Below are 23,882 nucleotides of genomic sequence, written 5' to 3'. Positions count from 1 at the left end.
GTGGATCAGAGACTCACCAGCAGCAAGAGCGACATCATTGATATATACAGAGAAGAAAGTCGGCCCAAGAATTGAACCCTGTGGCACCCCCATAGAGACTGCCAGAGGCAGTGCCTAATACATTATCACTGCGTATTGACTATGCTTGAATTGCCCTGCCAATGTTGTTCTTATCAGACCATTTAAAAATATGATATTTTTTAAAAGTATGATCACACTGGTAATTCATAATTTGTTGTATTACATGTGAGGCACTAAGTGCCTAAGTGAGCATAACAATTGGCTTTTTTTTCTGGACTGATGGCCTGCAAGGAGGGAGCAACGGTCTGCTAAGAAAAGGCGATATTCTACAGCTGATGGCGAAAGTCACATTATTTTTGCCTCATTCACCAATTAAGTTTGTTACTCTGATGACCAGAGAACGTGAAATATTCCTCGATATGAAAAAAGACACCTCATAGGACACATCACTGCACTCTATACTCTTCTGTAAACTGGTAATCTCTGTATACCCGTCGCAAGACCCCCTGGTTGATGCTTATTCATATAACCCTCTTAGGCCTCACTCCCTCCTGTCTGATATCTCTCCTGCAGCCTTCATCCTCCACATACAACATCCGTTTTGCCAGTCACATTCTGTTAAAGGTCTCCAAAGCATACACATCCCTGGGGCACTTATCTTTTCAGTTCGCTGCAGCTAGCGACTCGAACGAGCTGCAACAAAGACTGAAACTGGACAATTTTATCTCAATCTCTTCATTCAAAGACTCAATCATGGACACTCTAACTGCCAGTTGTAGCTGCTTTGCGTGATGTGTTGTTGTCTCGATCTTCTTGCCCTTTGTGCTGTTGTCTGTGCCCAATAATGTTTGTACCCTGTTTTGTGCTGCTACCATGTTGTGCTGCTGCCATTTTGTGTTGCTGCCATGCTATGTTGTTGTCTTAGGTCTCTCTTTATGTAGTGTTATGTTGTCTCTCTTGTCGTGACGTGTGTTTTGTCCTGTATTTTTATTTTATTCATTTGTATATTTAATCCCAGCCCCCGTCTCTGCGGGAAGGCCGCCATTTGAAAGGCTGCCATTGTAAGTAAGAACTTGTTCTTAACTGACTTGCCTAGTTAAATGGAAATAATGTCCATTGCTTGTGTTTCTTGGCCCAATCAAGTGTCTTCTTCTTATTGTGTCCTTTAGTAGTGATTTCTTTGCAGCGATTCGACCATGAAGGCCTGATTCACACAGTCTCCTCTGAACAGTTAATGTTGAGATGTGTCTGTTACTTGAACCCTGTGAAGAATTTATTTGGGCTTCAATATCTGAGGCTGGTAACTCTAATTAACTTGTCCTCTATGGCAGAGGTAACTCTGGGTCTTCCTTTCCTGTGGTGGCCCTCATGAGAGCCAGTTTCATCATAGTGCTTGATGGTTTTTGCGACTGCACTTGACTGACCTTCATGTCTCAAAGTAATGTTGGACTGTCATTTCTCTTTGCTTATTTGAGCTGTTCTTGCCATAATATGGACTTGGTCTTTTACCAAATAGGGCTATCTTCTGTATACCACCCCTACCTTGTCACAACACAACTGATTGGCACAAACGCATTAAGGGGAAGAATGCTACAAATGAACCTTTAATAAGGCACACCTGTTAATTGAAATGCATTCCAGGTGGCTACCTCATGAAGGTGGTTGACAGAATGCCAATAGTGTGCAAAGCTGTCATCAAGGCAATAGGTGGCTACTTTAAAGAACATAAAATATATTTTGATTTGTTTAACACTTTTTTGGTTACTACAAGAGTCTATATGTGTTATTTCATAGTTTTAATGTCTTCACTATTATTCTACAATGTAGAAAATAAAGAGAAGAATGTAGACAATTAGAATGGCAAAATGTACTCCAAGTAGTAACACTTCCGGAAGACCAGTCAATCTGTGGGTTGTGTAGCTTTAACCATGAGACGCCCAGAACCAGAGGTGGGTGAGAACAGTCAATTATATGGAAACGGATCTTTTCCTGGTGATTACCAGAGAGACGCAGGATAGCAGGAACATTTCCCTCCAAAACACGGAAGAGTAGCTTTCCATTGAGAGCGTTGGCTTATAGAGGTGAATCGAGCAAAACAGTGTCCAAGCCCAACTGCTTAACAACCCCTCGGTCCAGAAAACTCTCGTCGGCGGCTGAATCGACGAGAGCAGACAGAGGAAAAGCCTGACTCTGCCAGACAAGGTTGGCCTCAAGCAGGGGTCTGGGAGATGATGGGCAGGCGATTTGGCTCATCCCCCACTACTGCTGAGCCCTCTCTTTTACTGGACACAGGGTACAAGTGGAGACCAGTTGACCAACCTGGCCACAATACAGACAGCTCCTAGTACTACTGATACGCCACTGCCTCTCCTCTGGAGATAGACGGTCCGGCCGAGCTGCATGGATTCATGCCACTATAGCTTTGACCAATTCCCCCTAGGTTGTAAAGCTAGGGTTAATAAGAATTAGGCAAAGACTCAGATTCTGCAAAAGGTTCATTGTAGTTTATTCATGAGAGCTCTCAAGTCAGCCAACATTTGAACAGTCTTTATAACCCCCTATACACACACACACACACACAGGTTTATCCCTTTTCTACCAGCCTTGGCAGTTTCTCGCCGTTCTCTCCTCATGTGTAGTCTACCAACCATCATGTGTAGTCTACCAGCCTGTTTTCTTCCTCTTACACACACACATACATTATTAGAATTATAGTATTAGATGTTTCAGGGTGGAATTCTTTAGTCATTACTTTAAACATATACTGTGCATTCCTTTATCAGTTCATGATTGGGATCTGCCTGGTGATGTGATGCAGTCAGAGAAGACAAGGCACAGAAGCAGACGTCATGGGACATGCAACCCTACCTCCCCTCTCCCTTCGACGCTAACGGAGACGGTTGTCAATGCGGATAGTGAGAGAAATTAGATCATCATGTCCATCAGGCTCCTCTCTGGACACCAACTCGTCCTCGAGGGTCTCAGTAAGTGTGTTCCGGAATGTTTCCTGAAGGGCCTCGTCATTCCAGCCACTCTCTGCGGCGAGGGTGCGGAACTCACATGCCGTCTCAGCCACACTCTGACAACCTTGACGAATGGACAGAAGTCGTTTAGCAGTATCCTTTCCACAGACCGGGTGGTCCAAGACCTTCCTTAGCTCATCTGTGAATCCACTGTAGGAGAAGCAGATAGATGGCTGTCTCTCCAGGAGAGCACCGCTCCCTGAAGGCAGCCAATAAAGAAAAAATAGGTTTAGGGCTGTTGCTCAAACACTAGTGAACATTGTGCAAGAAAGGCTCTGCAAACCCTAAGATTGCCATCATAGCACTCAGGAGTCGGAACAAAAGGCTCCCGGGAGGAGAAGAGGAACTGGAGACAGGTTGTGAATTCTGAACAGAGATTCAGACCTGTAGGTCAGACAGGCTCTGTGAAAACTCCTTGATGTTCTCCAGCAGGGTTTTCAGGGCTTGGTCATGTTGATCAAGAAGAGTGCCTTGCCCCACAAGAATTCGGCGAAGAGTAGTAGAGTCTGCTGGGTTCATTTCTTGGCCTGGTCGTACTGTTACGCAGAGCGAAAACAGGGGAACCCAAGAGCGGACTCAGATGCGGAAGCAGGAATGAATGAACCAAAATGTTGATTGTACACAGAGAGATGTGGAGTGCAGAACCGGGGTAGCTCAGATGAGTTACATAAAAACCAGAAGTGTAGACTGAGGTTGGAGTTGACTAAGTTGAACAGGGTGAACAGGTCCTGAGGGGAATCCAAGGCAGTGGTGGTGAGTGAAGTCCAGAGCAAGGTGGTTGGGTGGTGAGACGTAGTACAGGATCCAGAGACAGGGCGGTAAATGAGCAGATATTAAGATCTGGCAGAGTGGAAGTGTCCGGAATGAGTTTATGTAGAGGTCTTGATTTATGGGACGATTTGCAGCTGGTTGGGATCTGCCCAGACTCCAGCACATCTGTCTCTAACAACACAATCACACCAAGAGAGAGAGAGAGTACAGGGGGGAATTGCAGGTTAAGACGCCACCGATAAACACCAGAGGGCGTAGTGGGAGCAGATGTGACAGTAACATGCTGATTGGTCGACTGTTTGAACCATAAAAGGGTGCTCTGCTATTCTTGAGTAGTTGAATGACCTTTACTCCCTCCGTGTCTGAGGGCACACATCGTTTTCTAGGCTTAAAATGAAGATGTGGCAAACAGGAGTCACAATGTATTCCACTACCAACCTCAGCAATTTACCATCCACGTTGTCGGTAACAGGTGTTTTTTTCTTTATTTATAGATAGCAAAAAAAATGTAACCTCTTCTACACCCACTTTGTGGACCTCAAAACTACAGTGCTTGTATTTCATTATTTGGGCCATTATGCATGAATATGAAGGCTCAGCATTTGCTGTTTGCATGTCATACCTCAGTTTGCTAATCTTGTCAACAAAGAAGTTATTAAAGTGGTTGGAAATATCAAAGGGTTTTGTTATGAACAAGTCATCCGCCTCAATGAAGGATGGAGCCGAGTTTATTTTTTGCCTAGAATTTAATTTGAAGTACTCCAGAGCTATTAACTATATTTCTTTATATCATTTATCTTTTTTTCCATAGTATAGTGATTTCTCAATTTACTGTATGTTTGCCAGTCTGCTGCCTTGTCAGACTTATTTTCTATTCCCTTTGCCTCATCCCTCTCAGCCATACAGTTTTTCAATGTATCATCTATCCATGGGGATTTGGCAGTTCTAACAGTCAGTTTCTTGATGGGTGCATGCCTATCAGTAACTGGAAGAAGCAGTTTCATAAATGCTTTCAAGTGCAGCGTCCAAATGTTCCTCATTGCACAAATTAGACCAACAAATATTATTCACATCTTTGATGTTGTATGAATGATGAAACACAATTTTAGGTCCAGTCTTTGGAACTTTGGTCATAGAAGTAGTGCAGATCTATCAGTGGGGAGTACAGTAACAACAAATAACCAAACCCCAGGGTGTTAGTAAAAATCAGTTTGTTCTTATTGATGCCCTATTACCAGTGGTGTAAAGTACTTAAGTAAAAATACTTTAAAGTACTACTTATGTAGTTTTTTTTAGGTATCAGTACTTTACTTTACTATTTGTATTTTGGACAATTTTTACTTTTACTCCACTACATTCCTAAAGAAAATAATGTACTTTTTACTCCATACATTTTCCCTGACACCCAAAGTACTTGTTACATTTTCTATGCTTAGCAGGACAGGAAAATGGTCCAATTCACTCACTTATCAAGAGAACATCACTGGTCAAATCAAATCAAATGTTATTTGTCACATGTGCCGAGTGCAACAGGTGTACAGTGAACAGTACACCTTACAGTGAAATATTCACTTACAAGTCCTCTTTGCACAAGCCCTGAACCAACAATGCCGTTTTAAGAAAAATAACTGTTAAGTAAAAAATAGATAAGTAAAAAATGTTAAATAAAAGTAACAAGTAATTAAAGAGCAGCAGTAAAATAACAATAGCGTGGTAAATACAAAGGGTACCGGTACAGAGTCAATGTGCGGGGGCACCAGTTAGTCGAGGTAATATGTACTTGAAGGTAGAGTTAAAGTGACTATGCATAGATAATAAACAGAGAGTAGCAGCAGTGTAAAAGGGGGGAAGCAATGCAATAGTCTGGATAGCCATTTAATTAGCTGTTCAGGAGTCTTATGGCTTGGGGGTAGAAGCTGTTAACAAGCCTCGTGGACCTAGACTTGGCGCTCCGGTACTGCTTGCCGTGTGGCAGCAGAGAGAACAGTCTATGACTAGGGTGGCTGGAGTCGTCGACAATTTTTAGGGCCTTCCTCTGACACCGCCTGGTATGTGGTCCTGGATGGCAGGAAGCTTGGCCCGAGTGATGTACTGGGCTGTTCGCACTACCCTCTGTTGTGCCTTGCGGTCGGAGGCCGAGCAGTTGCCATATCAGGTAGTGATGCAACCAGTCAATATGCTCTCGATGGTACAGATGTAGAACATTTTGAGGATCTGAAGACCCATGCCAAATCTTTTCAGTCTCCTGAGGGAGAATAGGCTTTGTTATGCCCTCTACACAACTGTATTGGTGTGATTGGACCATGATAGTTTGTTGGTGATGTGGACACCAAGGAACTTAAAGCTCTCAACCTGCTCCACTACAGCCACATTGATGAGAATGTGGGCATGATCGATCCTCCTTTTTCTGTAGTCCACAATCATCTCCTTTGTCTTGATCACATTGAGGGAGAGGTTGTTGTCCTGGCACCACACGGCCAGGTCTCTGACCTCCTCCCTATAAGCTGTCTCATCGTTGTCGGTGATCATCGGCAAACTTAATGATGGTGTTGGAGTCGTGCTTGGCCATGCAGTCATGAGTGAACAGGGAGTACAGGAGGGTACTGAGCACGTCTGCATGTCAGCCCTGCTGCCTCTGATCTTGAGGACTCACTAAACACAAAGGATTTGTTTGTAAATGATGTCTCTGTGTTGTAATGTGCCCCTGGTAATCTGTAAAAAATCTGACTGATGTGCTTATTGTAAGCTATTTGAAGAAACTTTTGATACTTACTTAATTAATATTTTTCTGGGTGTCTTTCGCTTTTACTTGAGTCATTTTCTGTTAATGGTATCTTACTTTTACTCAAGTATGATAATTGGGTACCTTTTCCACCACTAGCTACTACAACTCTGGTTCAATTGTACAGTATGTAGTTAGACCAGGAATGTGTTGGATATGTGCCATTGAGCATGATCATGCCATCATCCGATGTACCCATGTGAGAGATAGATACACTGTGTCCTGTTCTCTCTGTGTGTTTCCTTGTGCCCATCCTGCCTCGGTCAAAGTCTGCAGAAAGGCGATGTTGTGCTGCCTGCCCTGCGGGAGATGGTTTCAGCTGTGGGAATGTGTGCTTTGTCATGGGGCTCTGATTACATTCTCAATGTCTGGCATTTGTGTTGCTCATCGACTGGACAATTGAAGGAAATGACAAACCTGATCCCTGGCCTGCCTCTATTTGTTCAATTCTAGGCTATTTGATAAATTTCTGCTTATTTGACAACTTGAGGAATTTTAGTGATTTGCTGATTTCTGAGGCCTTTACCTCGACTAACCCTTTGATTAGCAATTAACTTAAATGTTATCTCAGTGTTTAAGTTCATTAAGTCTACAAACTTGCACACAGTCTTTCAAAAGTCTTTCAAAAGTGCAAGACTACTCTCTCTGTGTTTCTCGGGTGTCACGAGAAACTTCTGTGTTGTTGCTTTGCTTGTGATCTTGTGGATTTTCAGGCAAAAGTATTTTGCCTCAAAGTGTAAGGTTCTGCATTTATTTTCTTAGTCAACCTTGTGTTCTGTTTTGTTGTGTTCTGGAACGTAGCCCTGTTTCTTTGTGTTTTTGAACATAACCCTGTCTTTCATTTTTGTTCATTGTTTTCACCTGTGTTAGTTACTCACCTTGTCTCATAAGCTCCTTATTTAGTTCAGTTCATTGTTTTTTGTGCCTTTGTGAGGTATTGTTCATTTTGACTCTACTAATCCTTTTCCTAGCTTGGGGAGAACCAGTTATAGCCTTCAGTCCTAGTTTTGATTCACCTGCCTGTTTGTCTAAATGTGTATGACCGTTGCCTGCCTGTGACCACGATTCCTGCCTTCTGCAATGGCGAAATAAACACCTGCCGCGCTCTGCGTGTGAATCTACACCTTTTTTCCCCTGAGTATTCATTCCACAGAGAGACTCTTGGTGATGGAAGAGATTTAGGAGAGTTGTTTTGGGAGATCCGCTTGTTACAAACAATTTCTACTGCTGTTTTTCTATTTAGGCCCTACTCAAAGCGTTCCAGGAATAAGAATAAGGAAAAATAATAATAGGACCCAGCAACAATGTCATTTGAATGTTAAAAATACCACAAAGTACAAGATATTGACATTGTTTGATGGCTGACGAAGACAGCGTTTATTAACGCCTTGGTAAGAGAGGAAACAATTGAAAGGATCATACATATAAAACAAACAACAATTCACCTCATAATAATCAATATTTGAAAATTCACACAAGTGTGGAATTCTCAAGTGTTTTTATAATCATACGCAAAACCTCAATTTTTTTAAATAGGGCAGAGAAGTGTCCACCTTGACCGATGTGTTATGTTAACAAATATCTTCTCTCACTTGTTTAGACAGTTGACATGCCTGTGAACAGTAATTATTTTGTGTGAATTGAACCAAGTTATTTCTCATTTAACCAGATATTTTGTAACATGGATAGAGAATGATTAAGGGTTTTACATAGAAGAATTTACAGACAGATACTAAAGAATTACAGACATACCGATGTTTCTACATGTAACAAAATCTTGCTTTGGAAAAAAAATGTTATTTGGTACAATTGGCTTGTCTATACAGTACCAGTCAAAAGTTTGGACACACCTACTCGTTCAAGGGTTTTTATTTTTACTATTTTCTTCATCGTAGAATAATGGTGATGACAAACTATTTAGTAACCAAAAAAGTGTTAAACAAATCAAAATATATTTTGATTTCAAAGTAGCCACCTTTTGCCTTGAAGACAGCTTTGCACACTTTTGGCATTCACTCAACCAGCTTCACCTGGAATGCTTTACTAAACATTCTTGAAGGAGTTCCTACATGTGCTGAGCACTTGTTGGCTGCTTTTCCTTCACTCTGCAGTCCAACTGATCCCAAACCATTGTTGAGGCCAGGTCATCTGATGCAGCATTCCATCGCTCTCCTTCTTGGTCAAATAGCCCTTACACAGCCTGGAGGTGTGTTGGGTCATTGTCCTGTTGAAAAACAAATGATCGTCCCACTAAGCGCAAACCAGATGGCATGGTGTATCGCTGCATAATGCTGTGATAGCCATGCTGGTTAAGTGTGCCTTGAATTCTAAATACATCACAGACAGTGCTACCAGCAAAGCACCCCCACACCTCATCTATGCTTCTTGGTGGGAACCACACATGCAGAGATCATCCGTTCACCAACTATGTGTCTCACAAAGACACGGTGATTGGAACCAAAAATCTTAAATTTGGACTCAGACTAAGGACATATTTCCACCGATCTGATGTCCATTGCTCATGTTTCTTGGCCCAAGCAAGTCTCTTTTTATTATTGGTGTCCTTTAAAATATATTTCAAGGCAAAGGGTGGCTACTTTGAAGAATCTCAAATATAAATTATATTTGGATTTGTTTAACACTTTTGGTTACTACAAGATTCCATATGTGTTATTTCATAGGTTTAATGTCTTCACTATTATTCTACAATGTCGAAAGTAGTAAAAATAAAGAAAAACCGTTGAATGAGAAGGTGTGTCCAAACTTTTGACTGGTACTGTATATGAAAATATACAAAGGTATATGATAGGAAATACCTCCTATTTGTTGCCCTTCCTCATCTACACAATCAGCACATTTTCAACACACAATCACTGCTCTCTCATAACTGTAACTCATCTCTTGTTCCTAGTGTTATAGTATACTTTCAGAGTTTTATAGATATGTTGTCTCGCTTTCTATGCATCCCTTAGGACATTCAATGAAAGAGCTGACAGTTAGGGGAACTTTTTCATCAGTCTTTGAGTAACTAATGGGTTAGGGATATTTTAAGGCATGTATTTCCTGGCCTTCAAACGGGGTATGATATGTATGTCTCTGATGTCATTATGCTGAAGCAGCCAACACAAATAGCGCTCTGTACCCATGCCCCACCCACTGGTGAGTAGAGGAATGACCTGCCGCATGTTGATGTACCACTTGTAGGATTCCTCTAAGACAGCGTGATGTCTGAGGGCTTCTTTCACCATCTCGGGGTTGGAGTGACGCTCCCCAAGGCCCAGAGTCTCTCCCAATCCCAAGAGGAGGTCCGATGCTTTTGCCTTGCGTCTGCCCGAGCCCTCCACATATGCTTGATAGAAAGCCACTCCCAGGTGGTCCATCTCTGTCAGCCAAACAGCGCCTCCGTACTTCTCAATCAAAACCTTTTCTCCTTTGCGGGTTAACTTCCTGCCAAACTGGGGCTGGTCGTCCTGTACCCACTCCAAGCAGTCTGGGGAGGGCATCATAGGGATGGCCTTGTCCAGAGTGACTCTTGGGAGAGCGGCTCCTCCTTCCAACTTCTCCAGTAAGTCCTGAACATGTGAAAGGGTTCCAGCAGTGTTCAGGATGATGTTGGAGTGTTTTTTCAGCATTGCATTGGTAAGATGAGCCAAGTATCCCTCAGCTATGTGCATGGCAGTATCCATGTCACCCAGGAGCTCACACTCAACATGGTAGAACTGGTTAAGATGCGTGGCATCTGGATCTTCTCCCCGAAAACTTGGCGATATATAGTATGCCCCCGGCAAGTTCTCTTGGAATCGCAAGAAATACTCCAGCACAAATTGCATGGAATCAGCCAAGTACACACCCTGCCCCAGCAAGTTGACATAAACGGGCTCAGAGTCTGATCCCAGGCCCATCGGAGAGGAGATTGTGTCAGTGGTGAGAGGAGTCAGGGCGTACGCGTACTGACAGGTGTTGTTGAAGTACTCCACTGTGCTGTGGAAGAGGGTATTTTGAATTTGAAAGAGATTGCGGTACCACTGGCTCTTGATGGCTAACATGGAGTGGCTCTGTGGGTCCTCCCAGGAACGAGGAGGCCTGCAATGTGTGATTTTGGTGTGGATTTCTTTTAGAGATTCAGGGCTGGCGGGAGGGCCATCGGCAGATGAGACATACCCGGGGTAGCTTTGGAAGTACTCTGGGAACACCTCAGCAGGCTTGTCACCACGTGGAGGAACCATAGGTATCAGCTTGACATGGGCATAATCAATCTCAAAGCCCTCAAAGATGAGTGCAACACCTCGAGCATGCATTCCTTCCTCCAGCAGCCCAGCTACATTACGAGTGGCCAGGATCAGTGATGTGTAATCAGTCTCTTCCAGACAGAAAATGTTGCTTGGCAGTGGTTTACGTGGCACTAGAACTGTGAGTCCAGGTGTATTAGGGTAGGGAGTGAGGAAAGCCACATGATCACTGTCCTCCCACACCCGCCACTGTTGCTCCTCACCACGGACGATACGGCAGAACAGTCCATTGTGGGAGGGATTTCCTAAGAAATCATAACACAATGGTGCGTTAGGCGTTGGCAGCTTGTCCCGAATCTTGGCCTGAACCCGGTCCAGATCTGCATCTTCCCAGCGTGGGCCACTCTTTGAGCTGCAGTAACCTGGGTCACAGGGCTGAAAGTCCTCCTCCCCGGTCAGATGGGGGCACCAGTTGGTTTCCAGGCCATGAAGTGGTAGCACTCGGATATGGGCCGGGGTCTCGGGATGTGGGTTAAATACTAGGGCACAACGCTGTACCCCCAGTCGTTCGCATAGCAGGTTTGAAACAGCCCGTGCTCCTTGCAACAGTTCTAAGAAATCTGGTACAGCCAACTGAAAGATGCTGCTCGGTCCACTCAGAGTCTTTTGGGTAAGGATGGTGGCACCTGGTGTCCAAGGGTTTGAGTGTAGGTGAGCAACTAGTTTGTCAGTCTCCCAGATCACATTGGAATAACTCTTCATGGGTCTTAGGACTTCGACACGTGCAATGCCACCAACCATGGATGCTACAAAAAACACCCCAGCATTGGTTTCAACAACAGCATCGCCTTTGGCGTCTACAGCAATGATTCCAGCACAGCTGCCCTTCAAGTTCTCAGACATGACTTCTCGACATGCTGCCCTAAGGCTGTAGCCTTTATGATGGTAGAGACTGGCTACTTTTTGAGCAACTGTGTGCCTTAGAAACACATCTCCATCACCAGAGCAGGTTACTGCAAGCTTGTCATCAGCAAATATACCTGCTCCCACTACTGCTGTGTCCCCAACTCGACCCTTCCATTTTCCCACCAACCCACCAGTGGACGTTGCAGCAGCTAACCTACACCACCGATCCAAAGCAACAGCTCCCACTGTCTGTGGATGGTTGTTCTTGGAGGCATTACCAGCACTGAGTTTTGCTATCAGCTCTCTGCGACGGATATCAGTTTGGAAGTACTCCGCCCTCATAGGCTTCTCACTCTCTTCTAAGCCTTGCAAAAACTCTTCTGCACCTTCCCCTACTAAGAGTGAGTGTGCACTCTTCTCCATGACCTGTCTTGCTGCTTTCACTGGGTTCTTCACACTCTGCACACAAGCCACCGACCCAGAGTTCATCCCATTTCCATCTACTATGGTCGCCTCCATCTCATTTTTCCCATCTTTGTTGAAAACTGATCCCTTCCCGGCGTTGAACAGAAAGCAGTCCTCAAGAGCTTGCACACTCCGCTGCACTGCGTCAAGACTACTGCCTCCTTGTTGTAGCACTTGTGCTCCGAGGGTCAGGGCTGTCTGCAGAGCAAATTCAATGACCTCTACCACCTTTGTATTTAGCATCATCTCCTCCCCAGCTCCACCATGGATCACCAGAGTAAAGTCTGGACTCATGTTGGAGGCAGAGTCAGAGGGAAGTGTTGACTTGGACAGTGTCTTGCCTTGGTTTTGGCCTGCTGGACTAATACTTTTGTGAATTTCCCCTTGGGTGGATCCATTCCTTCTTCCTACTTGTCCTTCTTGCAGCAGACACTCCATTGCTCCCATTTGCCCGGCTACGGCATATCTGACAGCGAGAAGCATCACCAGCTTCAGATTTACTTTCAGGCTATCTTGAAGCTTCTCCAACACTGTGGCAAAGGTGCCTTTCCCATTGAGCACCATACGGACCCGGTCTCTCCTCCCCAGGTAGGTTACAGCCAGTTGGTCTTTAGCGTACACATTCCCTACAGCAACCTCCACTCCCTCCATCAAATCCTTGCCAGTAAGATAAACGGAGGGGCACCCAAAGGGGTCAAGAAACTTCTTGAGAGGGTTGTCTGGAGACATGGACCAGCGTAGGGCTGCGAGGTGAGGGCCCACACCATGTCCACTTTTAGTGGCTTTGATCAGGTTCTTGTGCTCCAGGAAAGCCACATGGAACAGACGGAGCAGGTCGTTCGTGTATCGAGGATTGTTATCTGGTCCGATGCAGGATTCCAAAGCACTAATGAGCTGGCAGGATTGCATGGTGAGGGAGTATGTCGGATCGCAGCGGCCGTGCTTGTAGTGACGCATATGGGTAGGGGTTACAAGAATGTGGCTGGCAGCAGATTCCCCAAGAGTCTGCCTTAGGGAGAGCTGCAAGGAAAAGTTGATCCAGGCATCGTACAGGCCCCTGTGACCCCGGAGGGTAGCAAAGACATCTGGGTAAGAGGGAACCTCAAACGTGATTATGGGATTAATTGCTTTAGGGGAGGACTTTGGGGGGTCTGTTTTAGTTATACCCTTTAGTGGGAATGCTAGGGGTCTTGGGGAGGAGGAATCAGCCTTGTTAAGATAGGCTGACCCATTGCTTCCTGTGTTGGCCTGGACTAGGTCCACATTAAGAGACTCAGAGAGATACCACACAGTCTCAGCCACTAACCCAGCCACCATTCCATCCAGTGCACTGTGCTCGAACACCATCCCTGCTGTGCTGTCTTTGAATACCACCAGGTTCACCACCTGTAGAAAAAGTATAGAAAAATCGTTTTTATTTTACTTGTGATACTTGTGATATTTGCTTGTGATGTTGAGCTAAAGAGGAACCGATGTTTTCAAGTCTTGTGTCAGTGAGTTAATAAACTGAAGCTTGTTGGGTGCAATTATGTATGGCTGATGAGCAGTAAAGATCCACTTACAATTTGATTCAATATAGAAAAATTGATTTAACTCCATTATCTAGCATATATTTTTGTCAACACATAAAATCATGTTCCAAGGCCATATCCTCATCCGATAACCCAATGAATCCAGTTGATTCACTACAACACCACTGTACTGTACTGTATTGTAGGGACAGACGCTGGGAGACAAGAAGCAAGTACAGGGAGCAAAACACGAACAGCGTCTGGACAAGGCACACATAACAACATTAATACTGACTCTGGAAAGAAACAGAGGAAATTATAGATATAGGGGAGGTAATTAATAATGTGATGGATTCCAGGTGAGTCCGATGAAGCGCAGATGCGCGTAATGATGGTGACAGGTGTGCGTAATGATGAGCAGCCTGGCGGCCTCGAGCACCAGAGAGGGGGAGCGGAAACAGACGTGACACTGTATTGTAGTAGTTGTCATCCACAATTACAGTACCACAAACATCCCATACTGTACCTTGTCATAGTATCTCAGACAGGGCCCATCTCCTCCTCCCAGTCTGACAGCGTTGAGGGTGTCTGCCAGATCAGCTGGTGGATTGCAGTCTTCCAGGGAGAGAGCCACCACAGCACTCTCCATCAACCCCAGTGAGGCGGCCACTTCCCCACCTGCTCTAAGGATCTCCTCCCTCACTGCACTCCAGGCTTGCCGCTGCAGGGCAGAGAGGCCGCAGATGGCAGAGGGCTCATTGTTCTTGGCAGCTCTATGTTGGCTCATCACATGAGCCACTTGGCTGTAGATGTCAGGGAACGGTAAAGGGGACATAGGACCACTTGGGCTGAGACGCTGCAGTATGTTGACTGAAAATACCTCTCCAGCACAGATTACGATGGCATGGAGGCAGTCTGGGTATACCTGTAATACAAATAGCACATTAAGAAGTAGGAGATAATCACATTAGATGAAAATAAGACAAGGGAGTATGATGAACTGTTATCATTATCATCAGAGATGGTGTATGAAAACACAAAACAACATTGAGTCAAAGTACTCTATTTTTTTCCCAAAGCTTACTTTAATTTCATCTTGGGTCTTCCCAGGAATGCGGCTGGCAGCAAACACCTCTGATTGCTGTGTGCGCTCAGTTTGCCCCTCTCCCTCTACCAGCGAAGGCTCACTATACATCTTGGCCACAGCCCAGAGCAGAGCAGCAGCCCTCTCAAGTTGGGCACACTCCTTCTTGGCTCTGGAAGGGGAAAGGACAGCGGGGATGGCTGTCGAGGTGGGCAGTGGGTCGGTGCATGAGAGCAGCCGGCTCTTGAATTGCTCTGTCACCCAGTTCTCTCGGCCAGAGGCGGCAGCCGCCAAGCAGTTTTGGGCCTCCTGCAGGACCTCCCTCTGTTGGCTAAGGGTGTTTTTGAATTGAGGGTAGAGCTTGGGGCTCAGGGTGAGCTGGAGCACACGGCTTGCCTCTTGTAAGGTGACATCTAGCTCTGGAATAGGGTAATTGAGAAGTGCCATCCTGTCCTGTTGATAGGGGGAACCTAATGCAATGAGAGAGCGAGGATGCACAATCAATTGAGTTACTGTAAAGACACTCAGGAAATTTGCCCCAATATTCCCTCTCAACCATAGTATGCAAAAACGTGACATATTAACCTGTATGAGTAGCAAAGGCTGGAATTCAATCAGGCTATTCATATTATCTAGGAGAAGAGCTCATGAGATACACAGAGGACTCTTTATGGATTCATTTGGCTGAGGTGAATACAATACCTCCTGTAAGGTCAATGTGTTCTTCGAAGATACATTGTGACTTCTCCTTTATCACATTGTGTGTAAGAGTGGCTGCTCTACATTACCCTCATCCCTTAATAATAAGAGTAGCATAGTGTGTGTATTGCCAGTTGTCATGGGAATATGTCTCATGCTGCATGACCCTGTTGGGGTAATTAGATTCATGCTGATTCGCCTAGTCAGTCTCTCTTTACAATGCTGCCTGTTTTTCATTCTTCTAAGGCCGATTCAAGTTCAGCTATGCCTCTGACCTTGTGATTACCAGGAAGTTACTAATTATTATAGCTAAATTAAGTTACAATTGATAGGTTTCTTGTAATACCACCTTCATAAATGGTATAGGTAATATATACGTTCCGAAATAAACTTTAGGATTAAACTGTAGGATTTAAGTACCATATTGTAATATTTACCATAAAAATAAACTAATAACACAGTTGTGTCACTTTTGTCAAAATTGAGTTTCATTTAAACCAGTTATCAGCAAACTAAACCAGCTTATTAGATGTCAAAATCATGTCACAGAATACATTTTTGTTTATTTTGAATTTTCTCTCTTGTACTTTGGAAATTAAATGTTTACAATTCACTTTTGAATGTAATAGCAGCTCTCTTCAAGAGAAGAGCTCTCGACAATCTCAGGGCAACACAACCAAAATATTCTGTGTGTAAGGGTCACAATGTGTAAGTTCCTCAAATGTGATTGTGACAACCAATGCTATTATATTTTGCATGCCTAAAATACATGTAAAATAGCAACACAGCTATTATATTAAAAACATTTTCGATCTGCCTAAGGCAACTTTTTGTCATCAAAGTTGCTAAGACCAATTACAATGATTTAGACTATAAATAGGAGAGTAAATCATTTAAGTTGACATACATTATCAGGGGTATGTCCTGAAGTCCATACACCTCTCAACAGTATTAGCAAGGAGGCTGCCCTCTACTAAATAATGTATCATACCACTATGACTCATTCAAGCGTGACTAACATTAAAACATGCATTTCAAGATAGACCAGCATACACATCTGGCTCAGCTTCGTAAGTGAAAAATAATGCAAATTGTAGGTACACAAAATACCACTATGATCAACAACACAAGCATTCACAGATACATGGCTCTTACATTACACTCTATAATTAGGCTACACATAAGTAGATACAGTTGTGTTATTCCTACATCCATTGTTTGTGTGTGTATAAGCTCATAAAATGTCATTTATAAAAGTAGAAACTAGTTTACCTCAATACCGAATACACTTCAAGATATGCACGCTCCGTAAGATGCAGCGATAGTCAGGGAACAGCAAGTTTTGTTGTACCACACAAACAAGGGTTGGCTATAATATGTACCTAGTGATTCCAATTAAGGAATTACATTTCCTGTCTCTCAATAGACACTGGGTGAATCTGAGGCAGCCTCTCACTGCAAATACTCTCCCGAATGGCCAATGTCAATGTTCAATGAACGTTAAATCTCTTTTTAAAGGTTTTTCAGGTGCATAATTAGTTTCATGCTCTATGCTCTATTTCACCCAAACAGTCATTGACAGATAGTTTCCACATGACCTTTTAACCCATGTGACTGAACATTACACGCACTAACTGGTTTTGAAAATTTCTCCTGGTACATGACTCCTGGTCTCCATAATTAGATTTGTAACTACAGTAGAATTAGAGGCATGAGGCTGAATTAGTAATGACTGTCTCTGCAATGGCTTATGCCATCTCCAGTTACAATAGGCTTAACGATTTAACACAATTTAGACCATATTCGAAAACACTTTTACAAATATCACTGCTGCCAGTGACTTGGTTCCTTGTGAAGTTCAGTTAGGTAGACTAACATTATCTGACTCACAAACATCATCCTGATGGGCATAGGGAAAGAATCTGTGGTTTATTTTTTAATACAGACCACCATACATTCAATCATGTGACGTAACTATTCAATTATTTCCTTGGTATTCTTGATTATGATCAATAGTATCCAGTTCTGAAATATTGGAATAGCTCAGGGTTCCCTTGGACTGGCGCAGCGGTCTAAGGCACTGCATCTCAGTGCTAGAGGTGTCACTACAGACCCTGGTTTGATTCCAGGCTGTTCCACAACCGACCATGATTGGGAGTCCCATTGGGTGGCACACAATTGTCGTCGTTAGGGTTTGGCCAGGGTAGGCTTTTGTTGTAAGCAAGAATTTGTTCTTAATTGACTTGCCTAGTTAAATAAAAATCCCTATTTCAGTAAATTAGCAAATTGCCAAAAATTGTCCATACCTCCAGTCAAAGTGTCAAAGATGTGTGATGAGCCTCCTGAGGTTTCACACCTATATTTATACTCTGGTGCATGCTTTTTCTTATTGTGTACATAGTAAAAACCCATGCCTTGTTTCCCTTTCCTCCCTTAGTGGAAACTGTTCTTAACATATGGGTCTGGCCAATGTAGTTTCACTTTCAAAACTGGTGCTTTTCCCAAAACTCACTGACCACAACTACCCGAAGCCCCCTGAACTCAGCTGCCCGAAACCCCCCTGACCTCTGACCTCAGTTGCCCGAGACTCCCTGACCGAAGTAGGCCTCACCAGCCTTAGACAGACACACCTTAGACAGTACTGTGCTGTACATTTTTATTGTAAATCTTAGCCATTTTTTAAACCTTTTTTTAACTTTATACATATAGTATTCAACATTACTCCTTTTGTCAGTCTTTCTATTTGGAGTTGTGCTCTTCATAAAGGCACCTAGCCAAAACGTGGGGCATTGTTTCTGTTTGTTTAAGATTATGATTTTTTGAGAGAATATAATTAATTGTAAGCCTTTGGATAAGATTGCTGACAATGCAGATTATTGTGCCTCATTTTCACTAAGGGTAATTTAGCAGACAAAGTACTCAGACATTCTTAATGGGGACAAACAGTATGTGATTGTTTGCGAGCTGCTTTGGTAAGCTAGTTGTGAGATTTCACCACTTAATGGCGTTTGGTTCCCCAATCTCAGAAACAACTTTGATTAGTTATGTGTAATTCCTAAGTAGCTGTTTCTTCAATTACACAACAATAAGGATGTAGATATTAATGATAACAACATTTTTATATTTTGTTATTAGTTATATTATTTGATATTGAATACTGCACTGTTGGGTAGGGCAAGGGCAAGTTAAGCATTTCAGTGTACTTAGGCATGTGACAAATAAAACTTGAAACCACCAGCAACATGGTGCCCAGGCCGTATAACCATATAAGACAAGATATCAAGTGTCACGTATGTGTGTACAAAACACAAAACAAAATGTTACATTAAACAAATGGAATGCAATTAACACTTAAATGCATAATTAGCAATCATAACAAAGTACAGTTTTCACCTTGACTCTCTACACAAACAATACAATTCTCCTTCTCTACCCCAGGAAAATAAATTGTGCAATTTGTGAAAAAGATCTTCAGCCTGTGTTCATCCTGTAGTCAAACACTTCATGAGTGAGCACCAACAATTTTACCAAATAAAACATGTCTCAAGTTATCATACAGAGGGCAATTAAACACAAAGTGGGCTTCACTTTCTATTAACCCAAGATCACATAATACACACATTTTTCTTCTTCTGGGACTTGTTGAATCTACCCATCTCTGGTGCCAGAGGGATTGTGCAGTATCTTAGCTACTCACAAACTGACCAATACATATTAATATGAGTTTGTTTAATTATATGTGTTATATTTATCCTTGTCGTGTCCTTGTAATCAGTGATAATACTGCAGGCGATAAAACAATTCCCCAACAATAAAGTAATACTCCACTCTCCTCTAGCCTACTCTGGTCTACTCATTTAGTCCTAATATTACTTTGGCTTATGATCTTATTCACATATGTTTCTTATACGACTTCTTTATAAAAATGCTTTATTCCACCATAGAAATGTGTAGGTTTGTAGGCTAAATAAGATTGAGTGCTGTAATGTCACATTTCTCAACCATAAAAATACTTCAAACCGGATGTAGTAACTCCAGTGCAAAAAATAAGTAGCCAATACCTTCCTGTTTGTCATTCTGACCCCGGCGTGAGGGGGAACTGTGTCTGTTGTACTTTTAAGGATAAATCTTTGAAATAGTTTCTCGAACGTAAGTTCAGCGTTCTCTCTTGACAATGTAAAAATGTTGTTCTGTCCTATATTTTTATTCAATTGATTGTGAGTATCAGTTCCTCAATGTGTAAAGTCAGCCTCGTTCAGCTTTGTTCCCTTTGATTGGCTAGTAGCTAATAGTATTTTATTTTTTTAGATCAGTTAAGGTTAGTTAGCTTTTTACAGTAGTACTAACGTGATTTTTGTATTTTATTTTTTACTGTTAGCCAATTAAAGGGAACAATGCTCATGCTACTGGTTTTGCTATTCTAGTAACGTTATCTAGCTAATTGTTAGCTCACTTATCGTACTGTCTATACGGACAACGGGGCAGAAGCAACTAAAAAAGTTTGCTAGCTAACATTAAATTGTTAACGTGTGTTCTGCTGGGCTAGTGCTATCGTAAACTATATTGCTAGCTAATGTCAGATGAAAGGGGTTAGCTAGCTAGTTCAGTATCTTTGGTGTATTTTATGTGTTGCTCTGGTCTGACACGGCTGCATAGCTGACTAAACTCAACTCACGATTTCATGTTGAGTTTAATCGGCTAGGCTTCCTGCAGGCTAGACAGGCGTAACGTAGCTAATGTTAGCTCGTTTTCAAATGAACTTGATGCCTTGCTGCTAGCTAGTAGTACCAACAATCGGTATAACGACCACCGAATCTACAGCAGCAAATGACCAGTTTCATCTCTTATCTCATCATTCACAATGGTTATCTAGCTAAATTTGCCCTATCAAATTGTATTGGTCTCACACACACGTGGTTAGCAGATGTTATTGCGAGTGTAGCGAAATGCTTAAGATTCTAGACCCGACAGTGCAGCAGTATCTAACAATTAACGTTAATATCTAACAATTCCACAACAAAACCTAATACACACAATCGAGTAAAGGAATGGGATGACTATATGGATGAGAAGTGACAGAGCGGCTAAGATGCAATAGATAGTAAAGTATAGACAGTGAAGGATACAGTATATACATATGAGATGAGTAATGCGAGATATGTAAACATTCTTAAAGTGCCATTATTAAAGTGACTTGTGTTCCATTTATTAAAGTGGCCAATGATATCAAGTCTGTAGGTAGGCAGCCGCCTCTGTGCTAGTGGTGGCTGTTTATCAATCTGATGGCCTTGAGATAGAAGCTGTTTTTCAATCTCTGTCCCAGTTTTGATGCACCTGTACTGACCTCGCCTTCTGGATGGAAGCAGGGTGGACAGGTAATGGCTCGGGTGGTTATTTTCCTTGATTATCTTTTTTGCCTTCCTGTGACATTGGGTGTTGTACATGTCCTGGAGGGCTAGTAGTTTGCCCCGGTGATACGTTGTGCAGACCGCACCACCCTCTGGAGAGCCCTGCCGTTGTGGGCAGTGCAGTTGCCGTACCAGACGGTGATACAGCCCGACAGGATGCTCTCAATTGTGCACCTTTAAAAGTTAGTGAGGGTTTTCGGTGACGAGACACATTTTTTTCAGCCACCTGAGGTTGAAGAAGTGTTTTTGCCTTCTTCACCACACTGTCTCTGTGCATGGACCATTTCAGTTTGTCGGTTATATGTACACCGAGGAACTTAAAACTTTCCACCTTAATGATGAGTTTGGTGGGTACTGTGGTGTTGAATGCTGAGCTGTATTCAATTAACATTCTTACATAGGTATTCCTCTTGTCCAATTTGTAAGTCGCTCTGGATAAGAGCGTCTGCTAAATGACTTAAATGTAAATGTAAATGTCCAGATGGGATGGTGCAGTGTGATGGTGATTGCATCGTCTGTGGACCTATTGGGGTGGTAAGCAAATTTGAGTGGGTCTTGAGTAATGGGTAGGGTGGAGGTGATATGATCCTTGTCTAGTCTCTCAAAGCACTTCATGATGACAGAAGTGAGTGCTATGGGCCAAAAGTCTTTTCAGTTACCTTAGCTTTCTTGGGAACAGAAACAATGGTGGCCATCTTAAAGCATGTGGGAACAGCAGACTGGGGTAGGGATGGATTGAAAATGTCTGTAAACACACCAGCCAGCTGGTCTGCACATACTTTGAGGACGTTGCTAGGGATGCTGTCTGGCGAGGGTTTTACTCACGTTGGCCACGGAGGGGGAGAGCCCACAGTCTTTGGTAGCGGGCTGTGTCGGTGGCACTGTATTGTCCTCAAAGCTTGCAAAGAAGTTGTTTTAATTTGTCTGGGAGCAAGATGTTGATGTCTGTGACAGGGATGGTTTTCTTTTTGTAATCGGTGATCATCTTTAGACCCTGCCACATATGTCTCATGTTTGAGCCACTTTGTCTCTACTTACGCTTTGCTTGTTTGATTGCCTTACGGAGGGAATAACTACACTGTCTGTATTCGGTCATATTTCCAGTCGCCTTGCCATGATTAAATGAAGTGGTACGCGCTTTCAGTTTTGCGAGAATGCTGCCATCAATCCACGGTTCCTGGTTAGGGAAGGTTTTAATAGTCACAGTGGGTACAACATCTCCTATACACTTCCTTTATAAACTTGCTCACCGTGTCCGCGTATACGTCAATGTTATATTTCTGAGGCTACCCGGAACATATCCCAGTCCACGTGATCGTAGCAATCTTGAAGCGTGGAATCCAATTGGTCAGACCAGTGTTGGATTAGACCTAAGCAAGGGCGCTTCCTGTTTTAGTTTTTGCCTATAGGAGGGGAGCAACAAGATGGAGTCATGGTTAAATTTGCATGCTTCGCGGAAGTTAGAGTAGCAGTTGTTGAGTGTGTTACTTGTTTGTGTACTGCAATCGATATGCTGATAGAATTTAGGTAGCCTTGTTCTCTGATTAGCTTTGTTCAAATCCCCAGCTACAATAAATGCAACCTCGGGATACATGGTTTTCAGTTTGCGTGAAGTTCCTTGATGGACGTCTAGGTATCCGCTTTCGGGGGGATATGCATGGCTGTGACGATAACCGAGGAGCGTTCCCTTGGGAGATAATACAGTCGGCATTTGATTGTAAGGAATTCTAGGCCAGGTGAACAAAATGTCTTAAGTTCTTGTATGTTGTTACAATTACACCTTGAGTCGTTAATCATAAAACATACACCCCCGCCCTTCTTACCAGAGAGATGTTTGCTTCTGTCGGCGCAATGCACTGAAAATCCCGTTGGCTGTACGGACTCTGACAGCAAGTCCCCAACTAGCCATGTCTCTGTGAAACAGAGTATGTTACAATCCCTGATATCTCTTTGGAAAACAACTCTTGTCCTAATTTCATTTACTTTGTTAACTAGGGACTGGACATTAGCGAGTAATATACTCCGAAGCGGTGTGTGGTGTGCACGCATCCGAAGCCTCACTAGAAGACCTCTCTGGCACCCTCTCCTTCTACGGCATTGTTTTTGGTTGGCCTCTGGAATCAGTTGAAATGCCCTGGGAGTTGCAGACAAAGGATCCGCTTTGGGAAAGTCGTATTCCTAGTCATTGTGCTGGTAAGTCTGATATCCAATATTTCTTCCCGGCTTTATGTAGTAACACTTAAGATTTTCTGGGCGAACAATGTAAGAAATAATACATAAAAAAAAAAAAACACTGCACAGTTTCCTAAGGACTTGAAGCGACGCTGTCATCTCTATCGGCGCCATCTTGCCACCAAGTAGTTGAAGTTACTGTTCAGGATTAGTATAGCCTGACTTGGTCCATGTTGTCCCTCTGCTTCAACAATGGCAGATGCCTAGGCGACAGTGTTCAAAAATAAAATAGAATACTACCCTTGCATATAATGATGAAGACCTATTCTATTGAAATAAATAAATGTCCTACTATCTCTCTCTCCTCACAGGAGTCCTCCCCTCTCCATGTGCATCCCTAATGGGCGGCTGGTCTCGTATTGCGGTGCTGGAGCTGTACCGAGCACTGCTCCGTGCAGGGCGCCACCTTCACTACACAGACCACAACTGCTACCAGCGCGCCGTGGCCAGGGAGTTCCGCCGCTGCCAGGCCCTGACCGCGCCGAGCGACAAGGAGGACGCACTGAAGAGGGGCCAGTTTTTCATCGGCAGTAGACTGGGGGGGCTGATGTAGGTGGGGGTCAACCATCCAACCACACCTTTAGCAAGACGTGCTTGTGTCAGACCACTAACGGGTAAACTATTTAGATATTTAACTGACCACCTATCCTATCATAAGATGACAATACATATTTTAATAATAAAAGTTACAGTCCTTGAGTTATGGTAATAGAACGCAAGACTCTTCACATCTTCATAAGTTCTTTCTTTG

General features: G+C 43.3%; 1 protein-coding gene across 1 annotated transcript; it reads left to right on the top strand.

Annotated features, from left to right (window-relative positions):
* The first annotated feature begins 19,552 nt into the window (after positions 1–19,552).
* On the top strand, positions 19,553–23,692 carry LOC135553933 (mitochondrial ribosome and complex I assembly factor AltMIEF1-like). Its single transcript, XM_064985878.1, has 3 exons — positions 19,553–19,640; positions 22,895–23,092; positions 23,443–23,692. The coding sequence occupies exons 2-3, from the start codon at positions 23,029–23,031 to the stop codon at positions 23,682–23,684; spliced, it is 306 nt and encodes a 101-aa protein (XP_064841950.1). The 5' UTR covers positions 19,553–19,640; positions 22,895–23,028; the 3' UTR covers positions 23,685–23,692.
* Positions 23,693–23,882: the final 190 nt, after the last annotated feature.

This window comes from Oncorhynchus masou, chromosome 14, assembly GCF_036934945.1.
Source record: "Oncorhynchus masou masou isolate Uvic2021 chromosome 14, UVic_Omas_1.1, whole genome shotgun sequence".
NCBI classification, from domain to species: Eukaryota; Metazoa; Chordata; class Actinopteri; order Salmoniformes; family Salmonidae; genus Oncorhynchus; species Oncorhynchus masou.
Note: the sequence above shows the minus strand (reverse complement) of the source record. Positions and strands in the feature narration are given on the sequence as shown.

What these genes read in the sequence shown, in the direction of transcription:
- LOC135553933 (XM_064985878.1), top strand. Translation starts at nt 23,029, where the DNA reads ATGCCCTGGGAGTTGCAGACAAAGGATCCGCTTTGGGAAAGTCGTATT. An exon ending in TATTCCTAGTCATTGTGCTG is followed by an intron (nt 23,093 to 23,442) that starts GTAAGTCTGATA and finishes CTCTCCTCACAG; the next exon opens with GAGTCCTCCCCTCTCCATGT.